Genomic DNA, 24,985 nt, shown 5'->3' on the forward strand with positions numbered 1-24,985 from the left:
TAGCGTTGTCCCCAGCTTTTCCTTTTCTTTTTAAATACACTTTGGTTTCATTGACATGAATATACTGTCAAAAGCTGTGGCAGAGGTGGTGATATAGTGATGATATTCCCTTAAGTGATATTCTTATGTGTGTATAAAAACATATTTTCTGTTTTACTATGTGTTAGTTGAAACATATTACACAGTACTGCTTTAAATTTATGCTTTTCCAGTATGACTACCCACATAGTTGTTTCCTCTGTTACTAGTTGACCTGTGTAAAGCAAATTATGATTCAAGTTATAAACTGTATCTAACCACAGTTTCAAACTATACTCTTAGTGTGCCACAAGAAGATGACTAAAAAACCATTAAAGATTCCTACTGTTAAAAGAACTTTCACAGAAGCATCATCATTAAGAAAACTTCCAGGCATTTGGTTTAATGCCAGTTTATCTGTAAACAAGTTAATATAACTTCTGAGACTTTGTTTCCTTATCTGGCAGAAGGCAACAGGAGTATCTACCTACTCAATTTCCCGGAGTAATTATCTGTTCTGCTTCACTAGTATTGGGCTGCTCTAACTCCCCTGTTTTCCACTAAGCTGAAACTAGGGTAACAAATTGGAGCAATGCAACTTAGAGCTCTGTAACTAGAAAAGGTTAGGAAAGAACTCGGATGGTACTGGCTGCCAACTTTGAAGCCCTGGGACACTCAGACTTGAGCTGTGCCCCCTGTCAGAGTTCACACGAGCGTCCTTTTGGCTGTGGATGAATCAACAGGGCCAAGCTATGCCTTTGATGTTCAGCTCCTGAAGTTCCCCTGGGGAATGCAGAACAGCTGTGACACTTTAGAGAGGGTGCCACATACCTGCTCCCAAGACGAGGATGTTGTCATTCCTGTCTTAAGGGCTCGGCAGTGCGTGTCTTCACTCACCACCCGTTGGTTTGCATCTTTCCCCTTTTTAGTATTGCCAGAGGAATGGGGAGGAAGGAAGTCTCTGTACATCCTGTTCCTTTTTCACAGCCCTGTCCTCTGACTGCGAAGGCATCATGTAGTTGTCTTATCTCAGTCTGCAGCTGTCCCACAAAAGTACTGCAGTACTGGATGCTTGAGCTAGACCAATTTGATCAAAAACAACTCTTTAAAAATACTTCATACAGTCCTAATAATTATCATAGAAGTGGCTTGAACCACTTACCTGCTTCGCATAACTGCAGTGGGTATAAAATTTGAAGAGAAACATAAGCCGTGACAGAAGATTTTTGCTGTGACAATCAACTTGGTTTTGGGGAGGACCAGCCCATCTTGAAGGTAACTGGATGCTTGCCCCAAGTTTCAGTGAGAGTAGTAGGTTTGCTTTCAGGAAGGGTATTTTATGTAGGTCAGATGGTGATCACACATCAGAATTCATAACTGAGTTGTGTGGAAAAGATATTTGCCTGACTGAAAATTCATCTAATACTAGGACCAAAATAGACAAGTGCTGGCATTTTCCAGTTTTGTTCATTTTGAGTGCAGTATCAGGCAGAGTTCACTGTGAAAATACAGAGGTCATTATAGCAAATTACGCTTGTATAATGATCTGTTTGTGCAAGTTCTTAAACATTACATTTTTATTATTTTAATACAGAGGCTGAATCATTATGTAATGCATTAAAATTAAAACTATTTGCCAATGACTGCCTAAGTGAAAAGAAATTTCTGGATCATTGTCTTGTTGTGGTGCACTGTTTTAGTTAGCAGACTTACTGATGGAGAAAGCAGCAGTTATGATAAAAGAGATTATAAAAAAAAGCTCCTGCCGGGAGTCTGTGGCACCATAGAGGGTGATACTGAACACTATATTCCCCAGGGCAGGTACAATAATTAGCTGCAGGACTGGCACTCAGTCTGAGGGATTAATTAGAACTGGAGGTGGTGTTGGGGGGAGGTATAGCAGCCACAGAGTGTCAGGATCACTCTGGCCTGAAGCCTGTGTGATTCGATGTGAAATAGCAGCAGCTGGCTGTAACCTTAGGAAGTGCAAGTGAACAGCAGGTGGTGATTCCTGTCTCATTTACCATGTCTTCACAGGAACATGTATGCTTGTGCAGCCTGGGTTTATTGGCAGGTCAGAAGGAAAATCCTAAGGAGGGCTGTGATATTCACCATACTAAACAAATGCAATAGTCAAAATGGAGTGTACACAGCAAGGTGTAAAACAAAGAAATGCCGGTGCTTAATGATATTATACTTGCCATACAACAAGGTTATGATGACCTTATAATATTGACCTCGTGTAGACCAATGTACAAAGCTGAATGTTCTGAGAAAAATCTAGAACTGCTAGTGGGAATTACATCTCTGAAGGTTGTGATGGTTGTAACAGGAGAACTATTTCATCTAAGTAAAAAAAAGAAAACAAACAGGTAATGATGTGATGTTCTGGCATCCTTTGGTTTTCTCAGTAGCCATTGTATGAGGACAAGTAGGCTTTATCTGCCTTTCCAGGTAGGTAAGCAGGACACTGCTGTGTGGTCATATGCCTGTTAGCCTCCACCAAGCATCATGTTTTGCTTGGCATTTGGGCAAAAACTGCAGTGAGACTTGCAACAAATGTGCTAATTTAGAAATTGTAACCAGCTAGCATTTCGGGGTGAGCTTGAGTTGCTGTCAGCAGAGAAATTTAGTGGGCCAGTGGTCGCTCTTGATCACTGTAGTGTTTTGTATTCTGTGAGGGCCTCCCAGGGTGTAGAACAAGAGCCCTTCCTATGTGCAGCTCAAGAATCAAACCAAATAAAGAGAAAATTGAGTAACTTTGAATCCATCATTGAGAACAGCTTTAGATAGAGAAAAAATAAAACAGATCTAGGGGATATTTGAGGCTATATTTATAGCAGAGTGACAGGAAAGGGAGAGAACTCATTTTGTGGGAAGGATAGCTCTTTTTATGCCTTTTTAGAAGCTTATTGTGTGCCAACATTATCTTTCATGGATGCCAGAAGATGCAATGCCTTCTAAAGCCTCCCACACATGCAAAAAATATGCACCCATTATAGTTTCTTTGCTGGGGTCCATTTAACATTCCTGTGTTTCTGGTCCTCTCCAAAGACACGTGTTACATACAGGGACATGATCCAGGTCCAAGCTGGCATTGCATTTCTCTGACCATCAGGTCTGAGATTTTGCCTGCTTTGGGCAATAGAAAGAAGCTTTGTCCTACTTGGGAACAAGCTGAAAGAAGTTTCTAAGCTGCTGATGGACGAATGGGATTTCCCTCTTTTCTTATGTATTGTTTATATAGGTGGAAAACTACAGTACTGATTGCTACTCCCGAACTTGTCTTTGTGGTGTTTGGGAAACATTGAGAATGCTGGGGCTGGGCTGTGACTTGCTCTATGTAAATGTTTTTGTGTGGAGCTACGCAAAACTTTCAAAATCCTTTAATTTCTCAAAAAAAAAAAAAAAAGCCAAACCAATATATTTTCCAATTAAACTACTTTCTTTATTAATTCTCAGGTCTCCTTCATTTTCAAGATAGAACAAATCAAACCTAGTATGAGTTTTGAGTTTCCACTTTTAAAAAATATTAAATTGCAAATATGCTACATTTAAAGGTAACTGAAAATAACCATGTCATAATCAAAAAGGCTGACAAAAATGAAGTTGTTTGTTAAAAGATTTTTCTGTTTATTCCTTCTTTTTAATACATGAGATTTAAAACTTTTTGCTAGCTACTCAGATTTTATTTCTTTTGTAGATTTTTTTTTTTTGTTTGTACTCATTTCCATTACATGGGTATTGTAGTTTTATCTGAATAAGAATGGACTATGTGCACAGCAGGGCTAATGAGTCACAGATGTAAAGATTCTGGCATGTTACCATCTAATAACTTCTTTAACTTATATTCCATAATAAGATAAATGCAAATTTAATACATCTGTTTTCTAAATGATGGATCATTCTAGTCTTAGCAGTGTATCAAGAGCGAGTTTCTTCAAATGTTTGGAGTTTTAGCCTTTTTTGGGTTTGTTTTCTTTATATTTATTTCTAAAGAGATGATTTCAGGTTGCCGAGCAATGCAGTTAGCCACACTACAGTCCATCATAACCAAGTGGGAAGGCTGGTAAAACTGCCACTGGTTTTATGAGATCCACTCACAGGGATCTTATTTGTCTCATGGGTGTACATCAGGAATAAAACGGCTGAATGCAACTCAAAGGTGCTAGTGAAGGACATGCATCCATCAAAAGGTTACTCTGCCTTTTTCTCTAAAGACCAGTGTTGTCTCTGTGATCCAGAGGATCTCTGATGGATTGCATGTGGCGATGGACAGAGCAAATATGTGCCATGTTAAAAGAATCTGCTGCAGCTGAGAGACCTGGCAGGCTGCTGGTGTCTGATGGGGCTTTCTACCAGGCCAGCAATGCTACCAAGAGCTCGTGCACTGTGCACTGTGGCTTGTCCCAGCAAAGCCTTCATGCAGGACTTGGAAGCCACCTTGTGTGGCAGCCAGAGGCAGGTACGGGCTTCCATTATGGAGGTGCCAAGCTGGAGCCTTGAAGCCAAATGGGCCAAGCCTCACAGAGGGGCTGTGCTACCAGCTCCACCTCAGAGAGGTGGCACATGGATGTGCATGCATGTAGAGAGTTTAGAGCTACCAGACTATATTTTATTCTATGCTCCTTGGCCTGATGTCTCTTGACCATTGATCAAGCCTCAGACAGTGTGCTATGCTAAAGGCAAGGAGGGAGCTCGTGGATGTCTTCAGGAGTTCATTGCTCAACTGTATAATGCTTCAGCTTTATCAGAAGGTCTAATTTGCACCCTACAAGGCAGCACAAGAAAGGTGTTGAACTGAGACCAAAATTTTCCATTTATATTATCACAGCAAGCCATGATTACCACGCTCTTCTTTTTTTATACCAGTACAGTACAAGTTCTGCAAATGTTGATAGAGTAGGATATGAGAAACCATATGCAGCATACAGCACTTGAAGGGAAAAATTTTGCCCTGGATATGAAAATGCTGCTATGTGTCTCTTGAAAATGTTGACCTTGACCATTCTGTACTACCCAAGATCTAGCAGTAGATTGTTGTTCAGTGTTTATAGTTGTGTATGTACTACCAGTTTATGTGCTGAATGTCATATGTTAAACAGAACATGAAGGACAGAATGTTAACTAACCAAAGTGCTTCAAAATCCACTGTCGTGTCAAGTTCTGCAGCAATCCTGAGTCAAAGCTTTCTACATACCTCTCTTGAAGAGCTTTAGCATATTTAAATTGAAAATGGCTCAGTCATCCGCTGGCTGATAGTCTAACAACTGTCAAATGATCATAACAATTTATTGTAATTTTAAGGAAGGTTAACTCCGTAGGACTGCTCCTTCTAAAGTCTTTTGATATTCTCATTGTAAATTAACAACCTGCATCTGCTGTGTAGTGCAACCCTAACTCTGTTTCCCATATGACAGACAGGCTGTTTCTTGTCAGTAGGTGATGTGGGGTACACTAAACATAGTGTTTGTTCTGTTTGTCTGTTAGCAAATTGTCTCTGTGCTGTTTGTGTCTGTGCTGTTTTGGCACCATGTTATGCTATGTCCCTAGGGCCTGCCAGGCTTCCCCACAGTCGCTGCTCTGCACAGTAATCAGATCCTCACCGTCAAGGTTTGTGGCTGACACGTAACTGTTCAGTCAGGTCTCTCTGTATCAGCATAAAAGTGCACATGAAAAATTGTTTTTACTAGGGGATGCCAGTAGATCATTATAGTGGACCTAAGCCAACCCTCACTGCCTTTGCATTGGTGCAAGTTCTCCTGATGCAGAACGTGCGATCAAATCTATAACCATACAGTGGTACCTCCAGCAGCACCCACATTCCATATGCTCTTGGTCAGTATTTCATTTTTAGATGAGATTTTTCTGTAGTTCTGCTTCCCTGAGGCATACAGGAGTGTGGAAAATGGTCAAAGAGCTCTATATTGGTTATACGTAGAGTCAGCTATTTGTGTTAGATATCAGAGGTTTAATCTGTACATGGAGATTTTTTTCAAAGCGCATTTGCAAATTAAGCAGGAAGGATTGAAGCAATCTGGTCAAGCTGGAACTCCAGTCCTTATTAAAATGACAACATTCTTCATGGCACAATATGCTGGTTAGAAAATCTGACTGAAAGTTGAACTGGTGCTTTGTCTCTAGAAGCTTTGTTGAAAGATGAGTGTATACAAATACTGATTTTTGGAGCCTGGGTAATGAAAAAATGGAAATTACAACTAAAGAATTCTCACAGGAAATCTGGGGAGAAACAAGTTACACAATTAACTCATTGGATATGGTTGATTCATAAAGTGGTATGTCCTGTACATTAAAGGTCAATTTCTGCAAAAAGAAATGCACAGTTTCTGTCAGGCAGAAGCACCGGTTTATATTATTTAAGCTATTACAAATCTAATGAATATGTCTTTATTTCTTTCTCGGGCCTTCTGATGTCTATTCTTCAATTCTCTCATCTCTGATCTTCAACTTTTGACCTCACCTGCCTGATCAGATGGTGTTTCCTAAAATCAATCATGGGTTTCTCTCTGCTGATCAGCAGCTCATTAAACGCCGCCTCATTAAGGTAGTGCTTCATCTCACTGGAGTCTGGTTCTTCTTTATATTCAATTTACTCTTTGCTGTACCTTTTTGTCAGATGCCTTCTTATAGCAGGTTGTTCATTTGAAAATATTTTGTAATGAATGAACTGTTAATGATATCACCAATTAAAAGGCTATGGGTAGCTTTGCTAAATGATCCGTGTTTAAGGTGCAGTCAGCTTTTTTCAGTGGTGTGCTGCAAATTACATAACTTGAGCACCATTTTTTATGTCTTTTATTTTGGCTTTTCCAAATTAATAGGTATAAATCATTAAAGTAGTTAGCTAATTGTAACTATAAAACAGCTCCCCAAAACACATGAAAAGCTATGTACAACTTTGTGGAAAAGCAGCTGTTTTCCATGCTAACTTTTGAAATCTATCCATGAATCATTGATGGGCTTGGAAAATCACTGTACAAATGTATATTCTTGCATGTGACTTTTCTTTTTAACTTCAGCTTTGTTATGATTATGCCAATCATGAAGCAAAGAGCTGCTTATTGAAAATGGTTACTTGCTCTGGAAAACTGGAGGAATGAAATATGCAAGGCTACCCCAGATTTTGGCTGATGTCCTGTGGTAGGACAAATAGTTTAGAATCTGAGCCTTCTGCTCTGTGGCTGATTGTACTGGACAGTTACAACCCCCTGGTCTACAAGCCAAAGTCCAGTCTCTGCCATAAGCAGTGAAGAAGCCACTGTCCAGCTCACGGCTACTTCTTCCAGCCCATCTTGCACTCTCTCTGGGTAAATTAATGTCTTTTTGCATGGTTGATGCCTCTAAAGCACATTTCTGATGAGTTTTTTTGTTGATTTAGGGGGACCAAGGACAAGCTGGACCCCCTGGGCCTCCAGGGCCACCAGGACCCAGAGGTCCCCCAGGAGACACTGGCAAAGATGGTCCTCGTGGGATGCCTGGCATACCGGTGAGTTAGCCTATTGCTGCCATGGTGTCTAAATTCCTCTCAAGTGTGTGCCAGCTCAGTTTCAAAGATGCTTCTGTGGTAAGGTTGGCAAGTGAGATATATGGGAGTTGAACCACCAGCAGATTTCATGGTGTACCCAAAGTCCCAAACACACAGCAAGTTCCTGGCAGGGCCAAGAGTAACACCTGGGTTCCTTGCTTCCCACCCCTGCCAGTTTCCCTGCACATTCTAAGGTTTCTCAGTTGCTCATTGATGTTTAATAGCTGCATGAGGAGGGTCTGCCCCTCTCCACAAGTAGCAAATGTTTCTACTCAGACTTCATGATGAAGCTGAATTTGAGCATGGATGGGCTTCACTTCTTGCTTCCTAATGATTTAACCTCAAAAATAATGGAATTAAAGTCATTAACTGCTCTATGGTACTCAAAGTATGATGAAGTTTGGATTTAGATTCTGCCATCTTCACACGAGTAGAACAGTATCAATTTATTTGGCTCATCCCTGGTATTTCATTAGAACAACCAGCAGAATCCAGTATATTGCTTATTGTTTGTTTTAGGCATAGGATCAGACCCACCGCCTTTGGCAATTCATGACCTGATGATAAAAAACTTTTTAAACAGATGGATAAACATGGAACTTTTTTTTTTTTTTCCAGCAAAATATAAATATGCTTTTTGTTTTCTGTATTGTATCCTACTTAACTTTCTATCTTTTGAAAGAAGCTAGGACAAAAGGAAATGGCCTCAAGTTGCACCAGGAGAGGTTTAGATTGGATATTAGGAAAAATTTCTTCACGGAAAGGGTTGTCAGGCATTGGAACAGGCTGGCCAAGGCAGTGGTGGAATCACCATCCCTGGAGGTGTTTAAAGGACGTGTTGCTGAGATCCTTAGGGACATGGTTTAGTGCCAGTGTTAGGTTAACAGTTGGACTCGATGATCTGGAGGGTATTTTCCAACTAAAACAGTTCTATGATTCTAAATACCTCTCTTTTTGTCACGAATGCCACTGTTATCAGTGTGGAAACCAAACTATAGAGAGTAATGAGACATGACAACTGAAATGCTACATGTACAGATGCACATCACTGCCTAGACCTGTCCTAAGTAAAGATTGTGGCTGAGAGGACACACAGGGAACTAGTAAGGTGAGGATCAGCACTAGAAACAGAAACTGTTTTTATGAAGAAAAAGCATAATAGCTCGTTATGTGGGATCAAGACAGGAAGGCATATAATTTCCCTGCAGGATGTTTTTAGGTAAAACCAAGAAAGAAAATATGTATACTTCTGTTCTGGCCCTATTTAGGTTGCCTCATCTGAAATTATATTAACTGTAAAAATATAATATTACATGATGATAATGGTAAGGTTCCGCTAAAATTTCCTGTGAAAATCCAGCAAGGCTTTGCAATTAATGCCTCTGGTACTCTGGGATTGGTGGTGTTTTTGACGGTGGTGGTGTTTCTTGTAGTTATTGTTTGTTTTGGGGGCTTTTTTTGGTTTTGTTTGTTTGGGGTTTTTGTTTTGTTGTTGTTTGGTTTTTGTGGGTTTTTTTTGTTTGGGTTTTTGGGGGTTGCTGGTTGGTTTTTGTTTGTTTGTTTTCAGTGGATTTTTGCTGTTGTTGTCGTGGTGTTTTGTGTTTTTTATTTAAATGTTGCTTCCATCACAATATTTTACTTTGACTACCTACTCATTTCTTGCTAATCCTGGAGCACATGAGGCTTTGGGCCTCATCTGGACCTCCTTTGTGTCCTATTAGTGTGGTAAAATTGACTGTGGTCAGCAGAATTGCTTCTGGTTTGATATAGTGAGGTTAAGAGTGAAACCACAACCCATTTCTGACTGCAGTGATACCGTTTTTATAAAATTCACATACAAGTGGCTAGGAGAGTCAGCTGGTGTTGCTGATCACAACGTGATTGCATGTTGCTTGGGGTTTTGTGCTTCTTAGCAAAGGGAACATTAGTGTTTCTCATAAGAGGAAAGTAATGCATTTTGTGCAATGAGGTCATTCAATTTTATAATAGTTCTGTAGTGATTTTGCCTTTAGATGGCAAGAGAGATTTTTCTTTTTATAGTTTTTTAAGCTATGGCTATCTTAAGCCCTATAGCATTATGGAAATGAGTTCATAATACTCCTTTAGAATCAGATTCAAACAAGCACTCAGATAGAAACCATCCAGATTGCTGACTGTTGTTACCATCCTGCTTCTCGCTGCTGTCCTGTACCCTCAGGTTAATGTTGCTGATCCTCAAAAGCCTTGTTCCTCCTTGGCTATGTGATGTACAGTCAAGCAGAAGAGCTGTAAAGGGAAAGCTTAGCTGAGATGTTCTGACAGCTTTGTATTTTTAAAAGACTTTTATGGTCCTTTAAGCTAAAGAGCTGAACAACAAAAAAATAGCATCACTATGTTGTGAGTAGGGACGTTGCGGCAACACGCAGCTGTAGGAGGAAGTCCCTACAGTGGTCAACCACTATTAGAAGGTTGTCATGTCCACTTTGCAGTCTTAGGCAAAGCAGGGGTTCTCCTCCAGCCTGTCCTTCTCAAGCAAGGAGCTTTACAATCACCAAAGCTATAAGATGATGTTTTGGCCCTTGCTTTCCCCCATGCCCATACACTTGCTGTGTATCCTGAGAAAGTCAGGCAGCCAAGGCAGCACGGCACAGGGAGCTGAGGGAGTAGAAATGTTTGGGAAATTCTGTGGAGTCTATTGTCGGCAGAGAGTGTACCAAGAAATAAAGGGTTGTGTAGCCTTCTGCTAAGCCTTTCTTTGGTGGTAAACAGAAGAACCTACAGACCATGCCTACATTCCTACAGAGTGGTATCTAGAATAGGTGCCTTCCCTTTGCATCACACAGGCACCAGCACAAAGAGTTTGAAACTTCAACATTTTCAAAAAGGAGTGAGTTGAAAAGTCCAACATGCTTGGGTAATTTGCTGTCAGAAACATGTGCTTGTGTAGTTTCTCTCTCCTGGGTATCTCCATGTGTTTGCAGATGCTACGTGTTTGCTTCTGAATGCAATGCGCACATACCCAGAGCAGCAGTTCTGATTCTTTTTGGTTGCCAAGAACAACAACATCAGAACAATTCTCATTAGATTTTTGATATCACAAAGCTGCTAAAAAAGATCCTACAGCTGTGCTGATACAACAGAACATGGACTGTCCTATACTTTGTTGGGTTTACAAGGGGATTTACCAGATCACCAAAATGGAAGAAACTCTGGTTTTGGATGGGTATTTTCAGCCCCTATTGTATGATGGATATATTTTACTGTCTCTACAGACAGTTGTATATGTTCATATGGGAAGAAAGGGGAGAAGATAGATTCTGACTTTATGTAGAGCTGTTCCCAGAAGAAATGCATTGGAAAAAATGTGAATTACTGTTTTGAAAGCCAGTCCAGGTATTTAAGAGCTGAGTAATTATTACATGACTTCAAAATACCTTTATTTGTGGGTTTATGGAACGTGGTAGTTTGCACCAGCAAGTTATGCCTGTTGACTGAGGTGATGATACAGAGCAGTCATTTTGGAATATGTAAACAGTGGGGTTCAGCACATATGTGAAAATAACCCTTCTCTGTGTCCTTTAGCACCACTGACTGGAATGGAATGTGATATTTGGAAACAAGGGACAGAGTCAGGACACCGATACTTAGCTGTTGCCTTGAGAACTGTACCATTACATGATTGTGAAACAGTACTTTACCTCTTTGAATGCCTGAGATTTGGCCTACTCCTTTAAAAAGCAAAAAGTAATATATTTATTGTGCAGTAAGCTGCCATACCTGTTTAAGAACAGGATTTTTAAGATACTTTATTATTAGGTAGAAAACTGAATTGAAGATGTTACTGAAATTTTTTATTCTTCTCTTTTTTTTAATTTATTTTAAGGGTGAGCCAGGAAAACCAGGAGAACAAGGACTGACAGTAAGTACTCTTCTCTTACAGTTTACTGAGAAACTGTCATAGATACATGAAATACACACCTTTAAAAATGTGAAATTCCAAAAAGCTTTATGGCTCTGTATTTCCTAACCTTCCTTTGTCACAGACTGTTTGAAGCCTTATTTGTGGAGAAAATATGAGAAAGACATCATCCTCTTTTTACATACTGTCACCTGTTGTATGAGGCTAACTTTGCTAAGCTTGCAGAAGTAGATGGAACTAAAATAGCTAAAGGGACAGCAAAGCAAAAAGCAACCAAGCCAGGTGGTCCCAGTTCCTGGCTCTCACTTATCACCGTCTCTGATGTTGAGCTGTTTCCACCTTGAGACCACTGAGCAGCACAAGAACTTGTTTTAAGGACCAAAATTTCAGCTGTCTCTGTGGCAATAGCTCTGGCCTTTTGCCCAATGCAACAGTGAAGACACAACACAGTATACTGAAATTCTATAAATATTCTCCTCTCCTGAGGTTTTGGGGTTTTTTTTTCCTCCGTGTACGAGGGAATGTTAATGCCAAATGAATGCGATTTTTACAAATATTCAGATATGGGAGTAGATGCTTCCTGTTGCATCAGGAAGTAATTAACCCTATTCATTTGGAAGCTAATTGAAGCTTCATTGGTTGTAAATCAGCTTCAGCCACAGGGTAAGGCATCAGAAGTTTCTGCCTGTCACATATTCCCAGAACTGTGAAACATGCAGTGTTTTTGTTGTTGGTTTGGCTTTTTTTTCCCCCTTAAGCTATCCCTAAACACTCATGGTCACTCTTAGCTTTATGAGATGTGACAGAATTGAAGCCTGTGGCATGTGTTTTTGATTCCTGAATGCTTCTGAGGAAGAGGATTATAGGCTCAGCAATCAGTGCAGATATGATTGCTATCTGTTTGAATTTGTGAAGTTTTAAACAAGTGCGATGAAATTTTACCTTGACAAATTGCAAAACATTTTGAATTGACAAAATTCAATCTCTTTTGGAAGAAAAAGCTAAGATTCTGAGACCTGGAAATATCCGCTGTGATCAGGCAGTTTAAGTACTGTACTTTTTCATTTTGAGATAATGGTCTAACAAAATCAAAATCAAAGCCTCCCAAAGGTACCACCCAGTGTTTTAGCATGTTTTGGCGTTCCTTTCTGTTCTGTCCTTTTGTTTTCTGAGGGCCTGTTAATTATAGGTGCAGTAGGTAGGAAGCGGGGCAGGGGGGGTGTTTTGTTTTATTTGGAATATTCTCCTATTTGATCTCTGGACAAAACTCACTGAGATTCTACAGCAGTGTCATCCTTCTATTCAAGACCAGACATTCAGGGTCACAGAATCAATGAGAGATTTTAAAGCAAAACATAGTATGTCACCTTTTAGTCTCCATCCTCAGAAGATTCCCACCGTTCTAAAGTAACCATCTGTGTATAAGAACTAAGGAACTGATACTGATCTGTTTCTCCAAATGCAGGTGTGTTTAAATAGGGAGAAAAGTTGTTTTAAAAAATCAAATCAGCAAGCCTAAGTTGGAGAAAGATCCCAGATTACGTGAATTTCCCGCTCCAAATGCCTACTCCAAAAGTCAGTGTGATAGCTTAAATGCTAAATTGTGTGTAGATCAATAAAAACCATCAGAGTATCAGGGAGGTATTTCATTTCTTTTGATTTTTCTTGCTTCTTCTGACATACTCTTTATGTCAGTAAAGATTTCCAGACTCTCTTCCCTGTGGAAAGTGTTGCCATTATTCAGGTGCTGTCTAGCTGCTTATGACATCTTCCATCACGCATTTCTGCACTCAGATATCTGCCTCTTTCCCTACTGGAAAAAGAGACACTACTGCAGAAATGGCTGGTTTTCCGACAAGTATGCTATAAAATTGTGTTGCCAGGGAAAATAGGTCTAATTTACTGTGGAGAACACAGGCCTTTGCTTAACTGAAATTCTTTTTCTTCATTATCTACATATTCTCAAAGTAAATGAAAATGGAGATCTCTGCATAGAGGAGCTTCTAAGCTAATTCTGCAGGAATTCTTTTGTAAGGACTTGTCTTTTTTTCACACCAAGAGTCTGAAGTATCATAGAGGTCCACTTGCTGGCTTGTACTTTGGTTTTCTACTTGCCGACATGTCCAAGGCCCTTTCCAGGTAGAAGCAAGAGCTGTGGCATGTACTCTGGCTTTTGGTCCAGGATACAGCCAAGGAGAGCACCAGGTGCTGTGAAACAATCCCTATAGTTTGGATGTAGTTGCTGAAGATTGTGGGAGCTGAAGACTATTTGTAGCCTATGGGATCACACTCTCAGCAGCTTTAAATCCCGTGGTTCTCTTCAAGCAAAGAAGACCTGCAATCCTGATCTGTAGATTAGATTACAGTAACAGGGATATAAGCTTTTCTCGTTCTAAAGCATTTTTAACACCTGTATTCAGTAACACACCTCGGTATTTCTAGATGAGTGGACAGGTTATTGATAGAGCGGGTAAACTCAGTTTTAACCCGTGAAGCAACAATGGCACAGCTTGTAATGACTTAGTTTTCTATTTCCTCTTCTTATAAGAAATGGAATATATTTCTTGAAGAGCACAAGATGGCAGATAATGAGATAACAGTGTTTTCCAGCTTGTGTCTCAGAATGTACAACAAGTCTATTATGCACATTGAGTAACTTGTAACCTACTCAAACAATGTGCATCTTGATTCACAAAATGTTGAAATAATTTTAATACATTTGGAGTTCTGGTAATGTTTGTATTCTCCTGACAATGAAATAGGAAATCCAGTAGCTCCAGCGAAGATATGGCAATTTATTCCAACTGAGAATCTGCTGCCATGTTCTCCATTTTTAATGAAGTTCTGTGTCAATAAAAAAAAGAGGGGGCAGTAATAACCTTTCTCACTCTCAGGCAGGGAAGATTTGCTTGGACCATATACAGTGAATGACAATGTTTGAGTTCTTTGGCATGAGAAGTGCTTTGGCACAAGAGAGCTCAACCTATCTTAGATGCATAAGGGAAGTTTGTCTTGAAGACAGCTTCTCTTTTTCCCCATTTCCAATGTAAGTGTGTGTGGGTTGGGGCAGGATGGTGAGAGGAGAGTTTTGGGAAACCAATTTTTTGTTTACAAGGGTCTCTCATTCCCTCTTGAAAATCTGTTCAGTGCCAGTGTGCTTCTACGGCTTTTTTATCCTTGCGATGGAGATGTTGAGGAGAGCTGTTTGCAAGGGTTTTTTGGCTCTATATGTTGCTGTGTCAGAAATAATCTCTTTTCTCTTTGAGTCAAGAGAGTTCATTTTCTCTTTAGGTGAGGTGAAATCTTAGGTTTAAGTTAGAAAGGTGTGACCATACACATCTTTAAACTTAAGAGCAAATTTAAGAATGACTTCCATTCCTATGAGTTAGATGTTTCCACTGTAGGCTTCTAATCACGCCCATACCTTAATTAATTTTTGAATATTTACGATATTGTCAGGTCCAAGACTGCAATGGACTTACTATGTAAATGTGCTGACTTCTCAGAAATTCTAATTTGTCTCTGGTTTCCACAGCCCTTGAAAGCACTACAGATCTGCTTTCTACAAGAGTTGAAGGTGTCATTGTGCAGAAAGGATTAAGAGAATTCAGAGGGAAACCAACCAGTGGGGAGACCAAAGGGACTAAGTTTCAAAATTTTATGTGGAACTACCAAAATGTATGCTATGCAAGTTGAAAAGCCAGTAGTTTTCTTGTCTTTTAAAACTTTTTAGTGAAAGTCGTGTCCTGCCTCTCATAATTAATTATTCTTCCTATGTCATTTGTGTTCTCTTCTTGGTGATAAGGCTTCTTAAATACCATACAAGACTTTTTCTGTTTTATCTTCTCATTTTCAGACTGAATCATAAATAGATTTGTGATTCTTTCTACCCAGGTCTAGGACTTCTGGAACAGACTATTCGTAACAGCTTACAGTGAGTCAGTGCTGGGTAATCTCCAAGGCTGACACTAACTGACATTTTCAGATTCATAAACTGCAATAGGACAGAAGGTGTGCATGGGATGTTCTTGTTTCTAATTTCCACATGAGAGAGTTTTTGTTGTTTTAATGTTTAAGTATTTTAAACTAGTGCATAGTAATAAAAATCTGGAAGATCGAAATTTGCAATGTTTTCAGCTCCTTGGAAAAGAAGCAACATGTTCAGTCTATTAATCAACTACTTCTCACTGAAAACAAAACAAAAACAACCCTGTATATTATTTTATCCCCTAAAACTGGCTTTAAAAACAGATAAGTAATTTTACAGATGTTTTGTGTGGCCAGAACAGTCCAGAATAACCAGAGAATTCAGGTAAAGATGTCTCTTTGCAAAATAAATCTATACTGTAATGATTAATGTGAATGCAAAATCCCTCTGCTTTAAGATGTATTGTTTTCCAAACTAACAGTTTTGTTCTTAGACAGTGTTGCTGGGCATCTGTTCAAGAAAATGAGACCTAATGTTACTGCTTTTAGTTCTTATTCAGTATGAGCATGTTCTTCCAAAACATATTGCCATTTCTGTGAAAGACGCTGGAAAAGTGTAACCATGCAGTTAAGTCTGCAGAATGTCACGTCTTTAAAATGAATTAGTATTAATTTTTCATCTCTAGGTTAAAATGAACAAAATGAATACATAGGGGCCAGGCAGAACTGACTGGGAAGTGCTGCTGGCTTCAATTCAGCCTTTCAGGCCAATGGCCAAGGCCAGATCCTCAGCTGGTGTGAATCTTCATAGCTCCTCTGGGAAACTACTAATTGTGATTTTGTTTTTAATGCCAGAGTTCTGCCACAACCTTCTTTATTTCATTCTGGTAGCATGTGCATAGTAAATTTTATAAGGTGCTTGTCTTAAGCTGTTTAGCTGCAAACGTTTAGTAAGAACTAGCAGATTAAATGGAAGTTCTCAGCCTGTGCCTCTCACAACAACTATTCTTTTCTTCCCCAATACAATTACATTTGCCTTAACTTGCAGGAAATCTCAGGAAAAATAGTCTTTGGCATTTTGTAACCTCTGTAATGGCTTCTGAAACAATGACTAAGAGAATGATGATAAGCAGCTCTGCCTGAGCACTAATTAATAGTTATTGCAGCTCTTTTTATCAGTAAAGGTAGATAGCATGGGAGGAAGGCACTGCTTAATCAAAAGTTTTATGAAGTTTCCCATCATCTGTTTTCTTAGCTGGTCATTTTTTTATCTAGGTGATTCATCAATACTAAAGCATTGCACATTTCAATACTAGTGTGCTAGAAATTGCAGTCTTTATGAAACACTCCTTAACCATGCAGGGAAACGTTTTCAGAATTACATCCTGTGGCCGTTATGCACAGAAAGTGGGGTCAGTGGGTTGAACACAGGCTCTGCTGAAATGCAGATGAATACTTTGTATGAAACCTGTGGTTTCCTCTTCATGTACCTCTCCTGGTTCAGGTTTCCTTCTCAAGCTCTTTGTGCCATTACACTGGTAAAGAAATTGGTTTGAGGGAGTAAGGAAGTGATTTTCCCGCTATACTTGGCACTGGTGAGGCCACATCTTGAAGACTGTGTTCAGTCTCACTACACAAAAGACATTGAGGTGCTGGATCATGTCCAGAGAAGAACAATGAAGCTGGTGAGGGGCTGGAGCACAAGTGTGATGAGTGGCGGCTGAGGGAGCTGGGGCTATTCAGCCTGGAGAACAGGAGCTGAAGGGAGACCTTATCTCTGTCTGTAACTGCATAAAAGGAGGCTGGAGCATGGAGGGGGTTGGTCTCTTTTCCCTAGAACAAGTGTTAGAATTAGTGGAAACAGCATTAAGTTTTGTCAGGAGAGGTTTAGATTAGATATTAGGAAAAAATTATTCACCAAAAGGTTTGTTAAGCATTGGAACAGGCTGCCCAGGGAAGTGCTTGAGTCACCATCCCTGGAGGTGTTTAAAAGATGTGCAGGTGTTGCACTTAGGGACATGATTTAGGGGTGGACTTGGGACTAGTAGGTTGATGGTTGGCGTTGATGATCTTAAAGGTCTTTTCCAACCAAAATGATTCTGTGATTCTATTCTAAGTATTTAATGATTCTTATAGGCATCAAAGGGGAAATATGTGTTCTTGGGGACAGTCATGGAACTTCTTTTGTCCCATAGAAATATAGATATATTAATAGTACCTCCAGACGCCTTCTAGTTACAAAGAGCTTTCACTATACACAGGAAATATGAAAGTTTTAAAAATATTGACTTTTTTTTTTTTCTTGCAATACAGAGATTTTGTATGATGGTGTATTGCACCATTGTGATGTATTTTGCTGTATAACATTTTCAGTATACAAGAACATACACTTTTTATTGTGTTCTTGTTAAGCATTTTCATTTGGTGTTTGTGTTCTCTGTCCATGAACTCTGATACCTTGTAAAACAAATCATTACTGCTGCCCCAGACCTGCAAATTGAAAATGCCCAAACTTTCTATTTCACGCATTTCTTTGAATGTTAAGCAACAGATGCACTAAAAATTGAATACAAAAGCACCTTGAGAGGCTGTTGCTGATGTATCACACCTGAATTACTGTGCCTTGAAACTGCAACTTTAACCTTTACAGGGCAGAATTATTTCTTATTTTACAGCTTGCTAAAGCCTGAGGAACAGAATAAACTTGAATGGAAAATACAGTTGTGACATTAGAACAGAGATCTAGGAAAGAATTCTGGACTCAGAACATTTGTTCTAACTAGATTTGGGTCAGTCTTTTTAGGTTTTTGTTGTTGTTTTTTCTAACTTATTACAGATAGTTATTTGTCAAGGCACAACTGAAGTATCCAACTTCATTTGGTAATTTGTATGATGATAAGATTTGATATGAGGCAAGCTCTGAAGGTCTTTTGATTTCAGAAAACAATGATTTAAGAATGGCATTCATAGTGAAAATATTTTACCTTTTAAAAACACAGTCGGATAGAAGACTTTTATAAACTTTTGTTTATTCTTGATTACCCAGTTTCGTAAGTATTTAGGTATCTATCAAATAATTCTCTACCTCCAGAGAAACAGAGCAGTCACTTCACACAGACGGTTTTCATGAACTTCCGCTGGAATCTTTGAAGCCTAGATGCTCTTCATAAAATGAGCTTTTAACATTAGTTAAATGGTTTAGGAGTTGATCCTGATCATCCCTACATGGAAACTCTGGAAGCTTCCAATGATGCAGGCAAAAGACAAACAGTTACTGTCAACATCATCTGCTTAGACTATTACAGAGTGATTTGTTGAACAGTTATAGATGTTATACATATATATAGGCAGGTGAAAGAATTCTATAGCTCTTGTCACAAAGGATTTTGTTTTACCTCCTTCATATTCCCAGGGCTGATAGAGACAGATACTGAGTGACAGTATCTTGTGTGTGGTAGGAGATCCAGCCTTCAGCCAGTGAAGACTACCATGTGTTTTGTAGGTGCCTGGTCACTCAGAAGCTTCAGGCTTGAGGGGAATGAGGTGGGAGCAGTGGTAGCACCTGCCTGGACCCCATGGCAGAAAGGTTGTCCAAAATGAAGTTTAACGGAGTCTGCATTTGCAAAACATCCCTTTGGTTGTACTGGAGCAAATGGCTGGGCCAGTACAGCACTGCAGCTGTTATGGAACATGGCACAGTTGCAGAAAAAGAAAGAAAAAACAAACCAAACCAATGTAAGGAGTTGGTTGGAAATCTGCACGTGTTTCTTGCCTCTTCTACTGTCTCAAGACACGGACATTTTGGTTGCTGGTCTTACTGTCTGTTCGTCGAGCAGGCAAAACAGCACTTTGGCCAGTTCAATAGAATAATCAGGGGAAAAAAATCCACATTATCATATTAAGTTTCCTGCATAAATTCTTCTAGAAGCTATCCATTATACCTCTGGAAATGAACTTGAGGGGGTTATTTATCTATTTATTTTATCCTTTCATTTTTATCCCTTCCTCTCTGTCTCCCAGATTGTATGTACTTGTTTATTTCTATCTTTCTAGTGTGCCTCTTTGCCCTGCTTAGAGAATGTAGGTAACTTGTGGAAAATAGGCACTTTACAGCAATTCTGGAGTGTTTTACAGCTGGTTGAAGTAATTTTCTCTTAGTAATTTAATCTGGGGTTGTCTGTTTAAGTGGCTGCTGGCAGGCTTATGTAGGTGAGGGATGGGAGCTGTTAATGGATGAGCTGCTAAGTTTCCAGGGGCTTTCAGCTTCTCTCCCAATAGTAGACAGCAATGCTTTAAAGAAAAATTGTTCCTATTCAGCTACATATTACAGTCTGAACATTCAAAAGATAAGCACTTGTTATCCTGTGTAAATTGTGAAATGTATCCCCTGTAAGCTTTTAATTGCAATTGGTTTTCTAAGCATAGCGCTTGAAGGTAGCTGTATTGCTGGGGACTGTCACCAGGGTGACCACCAGTGGAGCTTTTCCATGTTAGCAGTTTAAAGTTGTATTGGAGCAGTATTCCAACAGACCCTGCATCTACCAATGGGGAGATTCTGCCTAATTTTACACTACCTTGAAAATAAACTTGACTCTGTATTTGAAAACAGCAATCCTTTTGTTCAAGACAAATTTCGGAATAATTGCAGTTCTGATATCAATCAACTCTACTTTTATTCTTTCATCTATCAGAAGGCTTTGTGTTCTCTGGTTTTGGCTTTTTGTTTTGCATGTTCATGGGCTCAGAATTCAGCTTGCTTGATATAGCACCAGCACCCATAGTAGGAACATGGGGAAAAGACTGCGTAAGACCTGCGGTGGACATGGTTTGGCCCTTACCAAAACACAATGCCAAAACGTCAAAGCCGGGTTTGGTTGATCTATTTCCCTGCTGCCTCCCCTCTCCACTGTGGCCACAAAATCCTGGGAACTTCAGAGACTGCAGATGAGAAATGGTTCCTATGATATCAATGAGACTTTGGCTCCTGTATAACATAAAGCAGTTAAGCTTTCCTGAATTGAGATATCTCTTCCTGCCCTCTCAGGTCACAGGGACAAAACAGTGATTCTTTAATTCCCAAGAGCATTCTTAATGATTTTTGAAGTTAATTGTTAACCATTTTTCTCTTAACTTGCAAATGATGGCACAGATCACATGTTGTGTAAAACATAGTCATGTATGCTGATATCTAGAAGGTAAGGAGATTTTGAGGCTTATGCTTCTTCCCGTCTTAAAAATACATGTTTGCTTGGTTTTATGCTGCTGAGCAGATATATTACTGTGGACACACAACTGGCTGTTAGCTGGTATTGGAAAGAGAAAAACCACAGTCATCTTAATGCTGACGGATTGGTCAGTATTAAAAGAAACAGATGGGTTGGAAGAGAGAAGATTAGAAGGGGGGAAAATATGAGTCTTCCAGTAAGTAGTTAGGTCAGTTCCAGAAGAGAAGATAAAAGATCCATTGTGCATTTTTAAGAATAAAGTTTTACTTTTCCTTGATCTATAAAACATCAGCTGGTTTCAGTCCAGTATAAGAATGCTTACCCAGTAAGACAATTTTAATTGGTCGTTTCAGTTTAAATTGGCTGGAGTTGCAAAGTTAATTGAATTGTTTTCCCTTTGCAGGGACCTCAGGGGCCTCCAGGACAAAAGGTATAGTATAAACAACAATACTATGAAAGTGATTATTTCTCCTGGTGCCAAATTGCAAGCAGAAAATGTGAAGGGAATTAGCTACTGTACACAGCATTGAATCAGTTAGTTTAGGCTCTGAATTTTGTTTTTGCAAAATGAAGCCATATAATACGAGACGTCAGATTTCTAATTTCCCCCACCATAGGAAGTTCAAGCAATGCAAAGCAGACTGTTTTCAATCTGTCTGCTTAACTTTCAGGTGACAAGGTCACTATAATTTTCGTATTCATGCACTGGTACGACTAAGAAACTGAAGTTAAAATGTCATGAAGGGTGGGAGATAGAGTTTCTGATTAAATACATGTCCTTACTCAAGTAGATCAGTGCCATATGACTAAAAAAATGACCAGAAGAAACAAAGGACATAGGTGTTGCTGATAAATGGTGTTGGCTGGCGGTGTTCAGGTGGTCTGCTGGTGTCTTCCTGTTCCTTCGGTAACCCGAGACCTGACTTCCTGGGAATGCTTTCAGCATTATTTATGCTCATTAAAGCTGACTGCCTCAGTTTGATGGAGTGAGGTTAGGATTTATGGAATTATACCACTAAAACAGTCCTAGATATATTATGTCAGCAATCACTGCTAGTAAGTGGCACTTTCCCAGCATCTCATCCACGCACCACCGAGGTAAGTTATTTTCTAGTTGATTTCAGAAGATCAAAAAGTTTTATGGAAGATATTTAATAAAACAGGCTTAATTTGTATAAAGAAAAAAAAAAAGAGGAAAGGAATAAGTAGTTTTAACATGTGAGAAGGATGCCATCTCTTTTCCTCCTGCTGAGATAATATGCTTTAAGGTGAGGGTTTGCTTGCATCTGTTCAAATGAAACTCTTTGAATAAAAGAAAGAAAAACCTACTGCTATGTAAAAATATAATCCAAAAGCATATAAATTGGTGGAATTTTGTCAGCTGTGAGCTGTACAGAGTTTGCAGGCTGAAGGAGAGGACGACCCTTCATGTTTGGCATCACAGGAATTTAAAGCTGTACTCATGGCTAAGTTGCCATTATAAAATTATACCCTAAGACTCAGAGAGGAGGGTATTGTACCTGTACAGCATCAGTAACACTTCTGTGACAATGAGCTTTTGAATATCTGATACACATTTACTTGGCATCGTAGAATCGCTTTATTTACACTCTCTAACATCCCAAGTCTCATAAAAAAATCAGTAGCTATGGAAGACTGTCACTGAGAGGAGAAACTGTTATAAACAAGATAGGCTATTGAGGCTGATGGTTTAATGCCATTCTGAGCTTTGTCTTCTAGTTTTCTGGAAAACCTATATGAAGATGCGAAAGTGTTCACTAGCGCCCCATTGCAGTGTCTAGGAATCATGACCCTGCATCCAGCAAGACGAGGCAACAGGAATGCCGAAGTGGAAGCTTTCATACTAAGGGGAGAGCATTCTGAGTCACGGAGACACAGTGGGATGCCAGTGTATTATTTCTTACTGATTTGCAGCTCTGCAGCCTCCTAGGCATTCAAATGTTGGAGGTTTTTTAAGGCCCTCATGAGCTGCTTACTTTTCTTGTTTCATGGGATTTCTCAACTATGCATTGACAAACATGTGCTTCCATTTTGGATGCATTCCCTTTGGGTGTTGGTGCCCTTTGACGAGACCACTTCTAGTGAAACCTCTAACCAATATGAATAGAGGGAGAAATGTCATGCACTGATTCTTGGGACACAGACAAAGCAGGACATGAGGGGGTTCAGACAGTGCTTATTTGTTTTAAGTGTCCTGGAAAACTGCACATTTTACTGCTGACAGAATCTCTGGCTTTCCCTGCCCTCTTTTTAGGCTGCCAGCCTTTCAGTTAGCTACCATGTATCTGATAAGGTGTTTGTAAATCAATAATAAAAACAATGCTTTTGGTTTCCTTGCTGAGCAACACCCTTTTTATATAATAAGAGGAGAACATTGTGTAAGCCCTTGCAGTTGTCCTGCTTTCCTCATGCCTCAAGTTTTCACTGAACATCCAAACCAACAGTTGTGCAAGTTCCTTCAAAAAATTGTCAATCATACAGAAACTCATAGTGTGAGAGCTTTGTAAAAAGATCCCTCCGATGTCACAAGTCAATGCTAATATTTTGATTTCCTTCTTTGTCTGCTCCTTGTGTTTGGCTATTGGTGACTTGCGGATTGCAGTAATACTGATACAATTTAAAAGAGTATCCGTAGTTTGCAGTGTTGGGCTGAACTGTTGCAGATTATGTCTTAAAAGCCTTGAAATAGCTTGAAGTATCCCTCTTGAAACATTAATGGTTTTGTTCAGGTGCTATGTTTGATTGTGCAGTATCTGTCTTAAAATGTATCGAGAGCATTAAATGGAGTTGAATTTTAATTTTTAAATTTCTTGTGAAGCATCCCCAACATTACAAAGCAACCATTAGGTTGAAGCTTGCTTCTGGAGGAGGGGGGACAGTCGTTAAAATGTACAACACGAGAACATATCTAAGTAGTATAAAATGTCAACTGAAAAAATGAGTTTGGATAAAAATTAGGTTTTGAAAAATTTATTGCTGTAATAATAAGCAAGTATTCACTGTCGTTTCCAAGTACTGTATTAAGAGATGAAAGGTTTCATGACCTGTTTAATTTGCTAAACACCAACGTCTGTTTCCCACCAGGGTTCTGTCGGAGTGCCTGGTGTTCCAGGGAGAGATGGACAAGTGGTGAGTTCACTGACTTTGTCAGCACTGTCATTATTTATGTAGTTGACTAAAGATACTTAGGGCTTGTTCACATGAGCAATATGCAACCTTACATTCATAGCTGTGGTTTCAAATTGTCTTCATAGAAAAGACTGTACAATCTGGTTTGTGCTCTAAAGTAATGTTTTCTAGTTTTACTTGATCAGGCAGCAAATGTAATTAATTAAGCTGAAAGTGTGATGTTCAGATTTGATGACGACTGACATCTTCCAGGGAGAAATGCATATTAATGGTGTGCAACTTTAGACAGCATATTTACAAACTAAGTTTTTCTGCAGACTTTTTTTTTTCTACTTAAATCAGTCCCATGATGCAAACACTTATATTGATAACATGTATTTATACAGTGCCAATACATTGCTAATACAACCTGTAGATAGAAAATAAAAAGAGACTGAAAACACAGGTGGAGAATAACATGAGATTGAAGTTGGGGACAAAAATGCAGAGAAATAAATCAAACAGAAATATTCTTGAATGCAACCGATAGGAAGTGCCAACCCAGGCAACTCAGTGTCATCTTTCAGTGCCATCACTAAGTGAAGCTGTAGTTCAGAATAGCCCTTCGTGAGGAAGGGTTGCAGTAAAGCAGCAGGGCTGTTTCAGAGCATTGCTAAGGTACACATTGCTAAGGTACATTGCTAAGGTTGGTAAAGTTTAAATAATAATCCTCCCTAACTGTAAACAATATTATCTATCTGCTGTTCTCACAAGTACTAACATTCCTAGTGAATTTCAAAAGCACCTGCAGGGAATACCAAAATGAAAATGTTGTTTGTTTAATGTTGTTCACCATGTTTAAGCAACAATAGATGGTAGCAAATCACACTATACAATCCCTTCTTTTGCCTCTCTCCCCAAGAACCATAGGAATAAAAGCTCTGAGATGTTTCAAATATTTAATTCCTCTTTCCTAACAAAAAGGATGTATTGTTTCTAGTAGCATAATGCACTGTAATAATACTCAGAGTATTATGGTTACTTTGGAACAACAAAAGAAAAATTATTTAGAATTAGCTATCTATAGCACACAAAAATTATAAGAAAATATTATGAAACAAACTTACATTTAGACCTGAGATTATTTCCTTAAGATTTTATGGCTGCATTCAATTGCAGCATGAATGGTAGACAGTACTTGCAAACAGAGATGCCGCTGCTGTAAATGATTTAAGTAATTTT

At 39.2% G+C, this 24,985-nt stretch overlaps 1 protein-coding gene across 10 annotated transcripts in view; it reads left to right on the forward strand.

Annotated features, from left to right (window-relative positions):
* COL25A1 (collagen type XXV alpha 1 chain) overlaps nucleotides 1–24,985 on the forward strand; it is a 308,144-nt gene that overhangs the window by 210,963 nt on the left and 72,196 nt on the right. For 9 of the 10 annotated variants that reach the window (XM_065062345.1, XM_065062336.1, XM_065062344.1 and 6 more), the window contains 5 exons: nucleotides 6,512–6,583; nucleotides 7,418–7,525; nucleotides 11,427–11,462; nucleotides 21,018–21,044; nucleotides 23,720–23,764. In XM_065062345.1, coding sequence (XP_064918417.1) covers nucleotides 6,512–6,583; nucleotides 7,418–7,525; nucleotides 11,427–11,462; nucleotides 21,018–21,044; nucleotides 23,720–23,764 — 288 coding nt within the window. Of the gene's footprint in view, nucleotides 1–5,571; nucleotides 5,632–6,511; nucleotides 6,584–7,417; nucleotides 7,526–11,426; nucleotides 11,463–21,017; nucleotides 21,045–23,719; nucleotides 23,765–24,985 lie in introns of all 10 variants that reach the window. The other variant, XM_065062338.1, reaches the window with a different exon arrangement.

Source organism: Columba livia, chromosome 4 (assembly GCF_036013475.1).
Source record: "Columba livia isolate bColLiv1 breed racing homer chromosome 4, bColLiv1.pat.W.v2, whole genome shotgun sequence".
NCBI classification, from domain to species: domain Eukaryota; kingdom Metazoa; phylum Chordata; class Aves; order Columbiformes; family Columbidae; genus Columba; species Columba livia.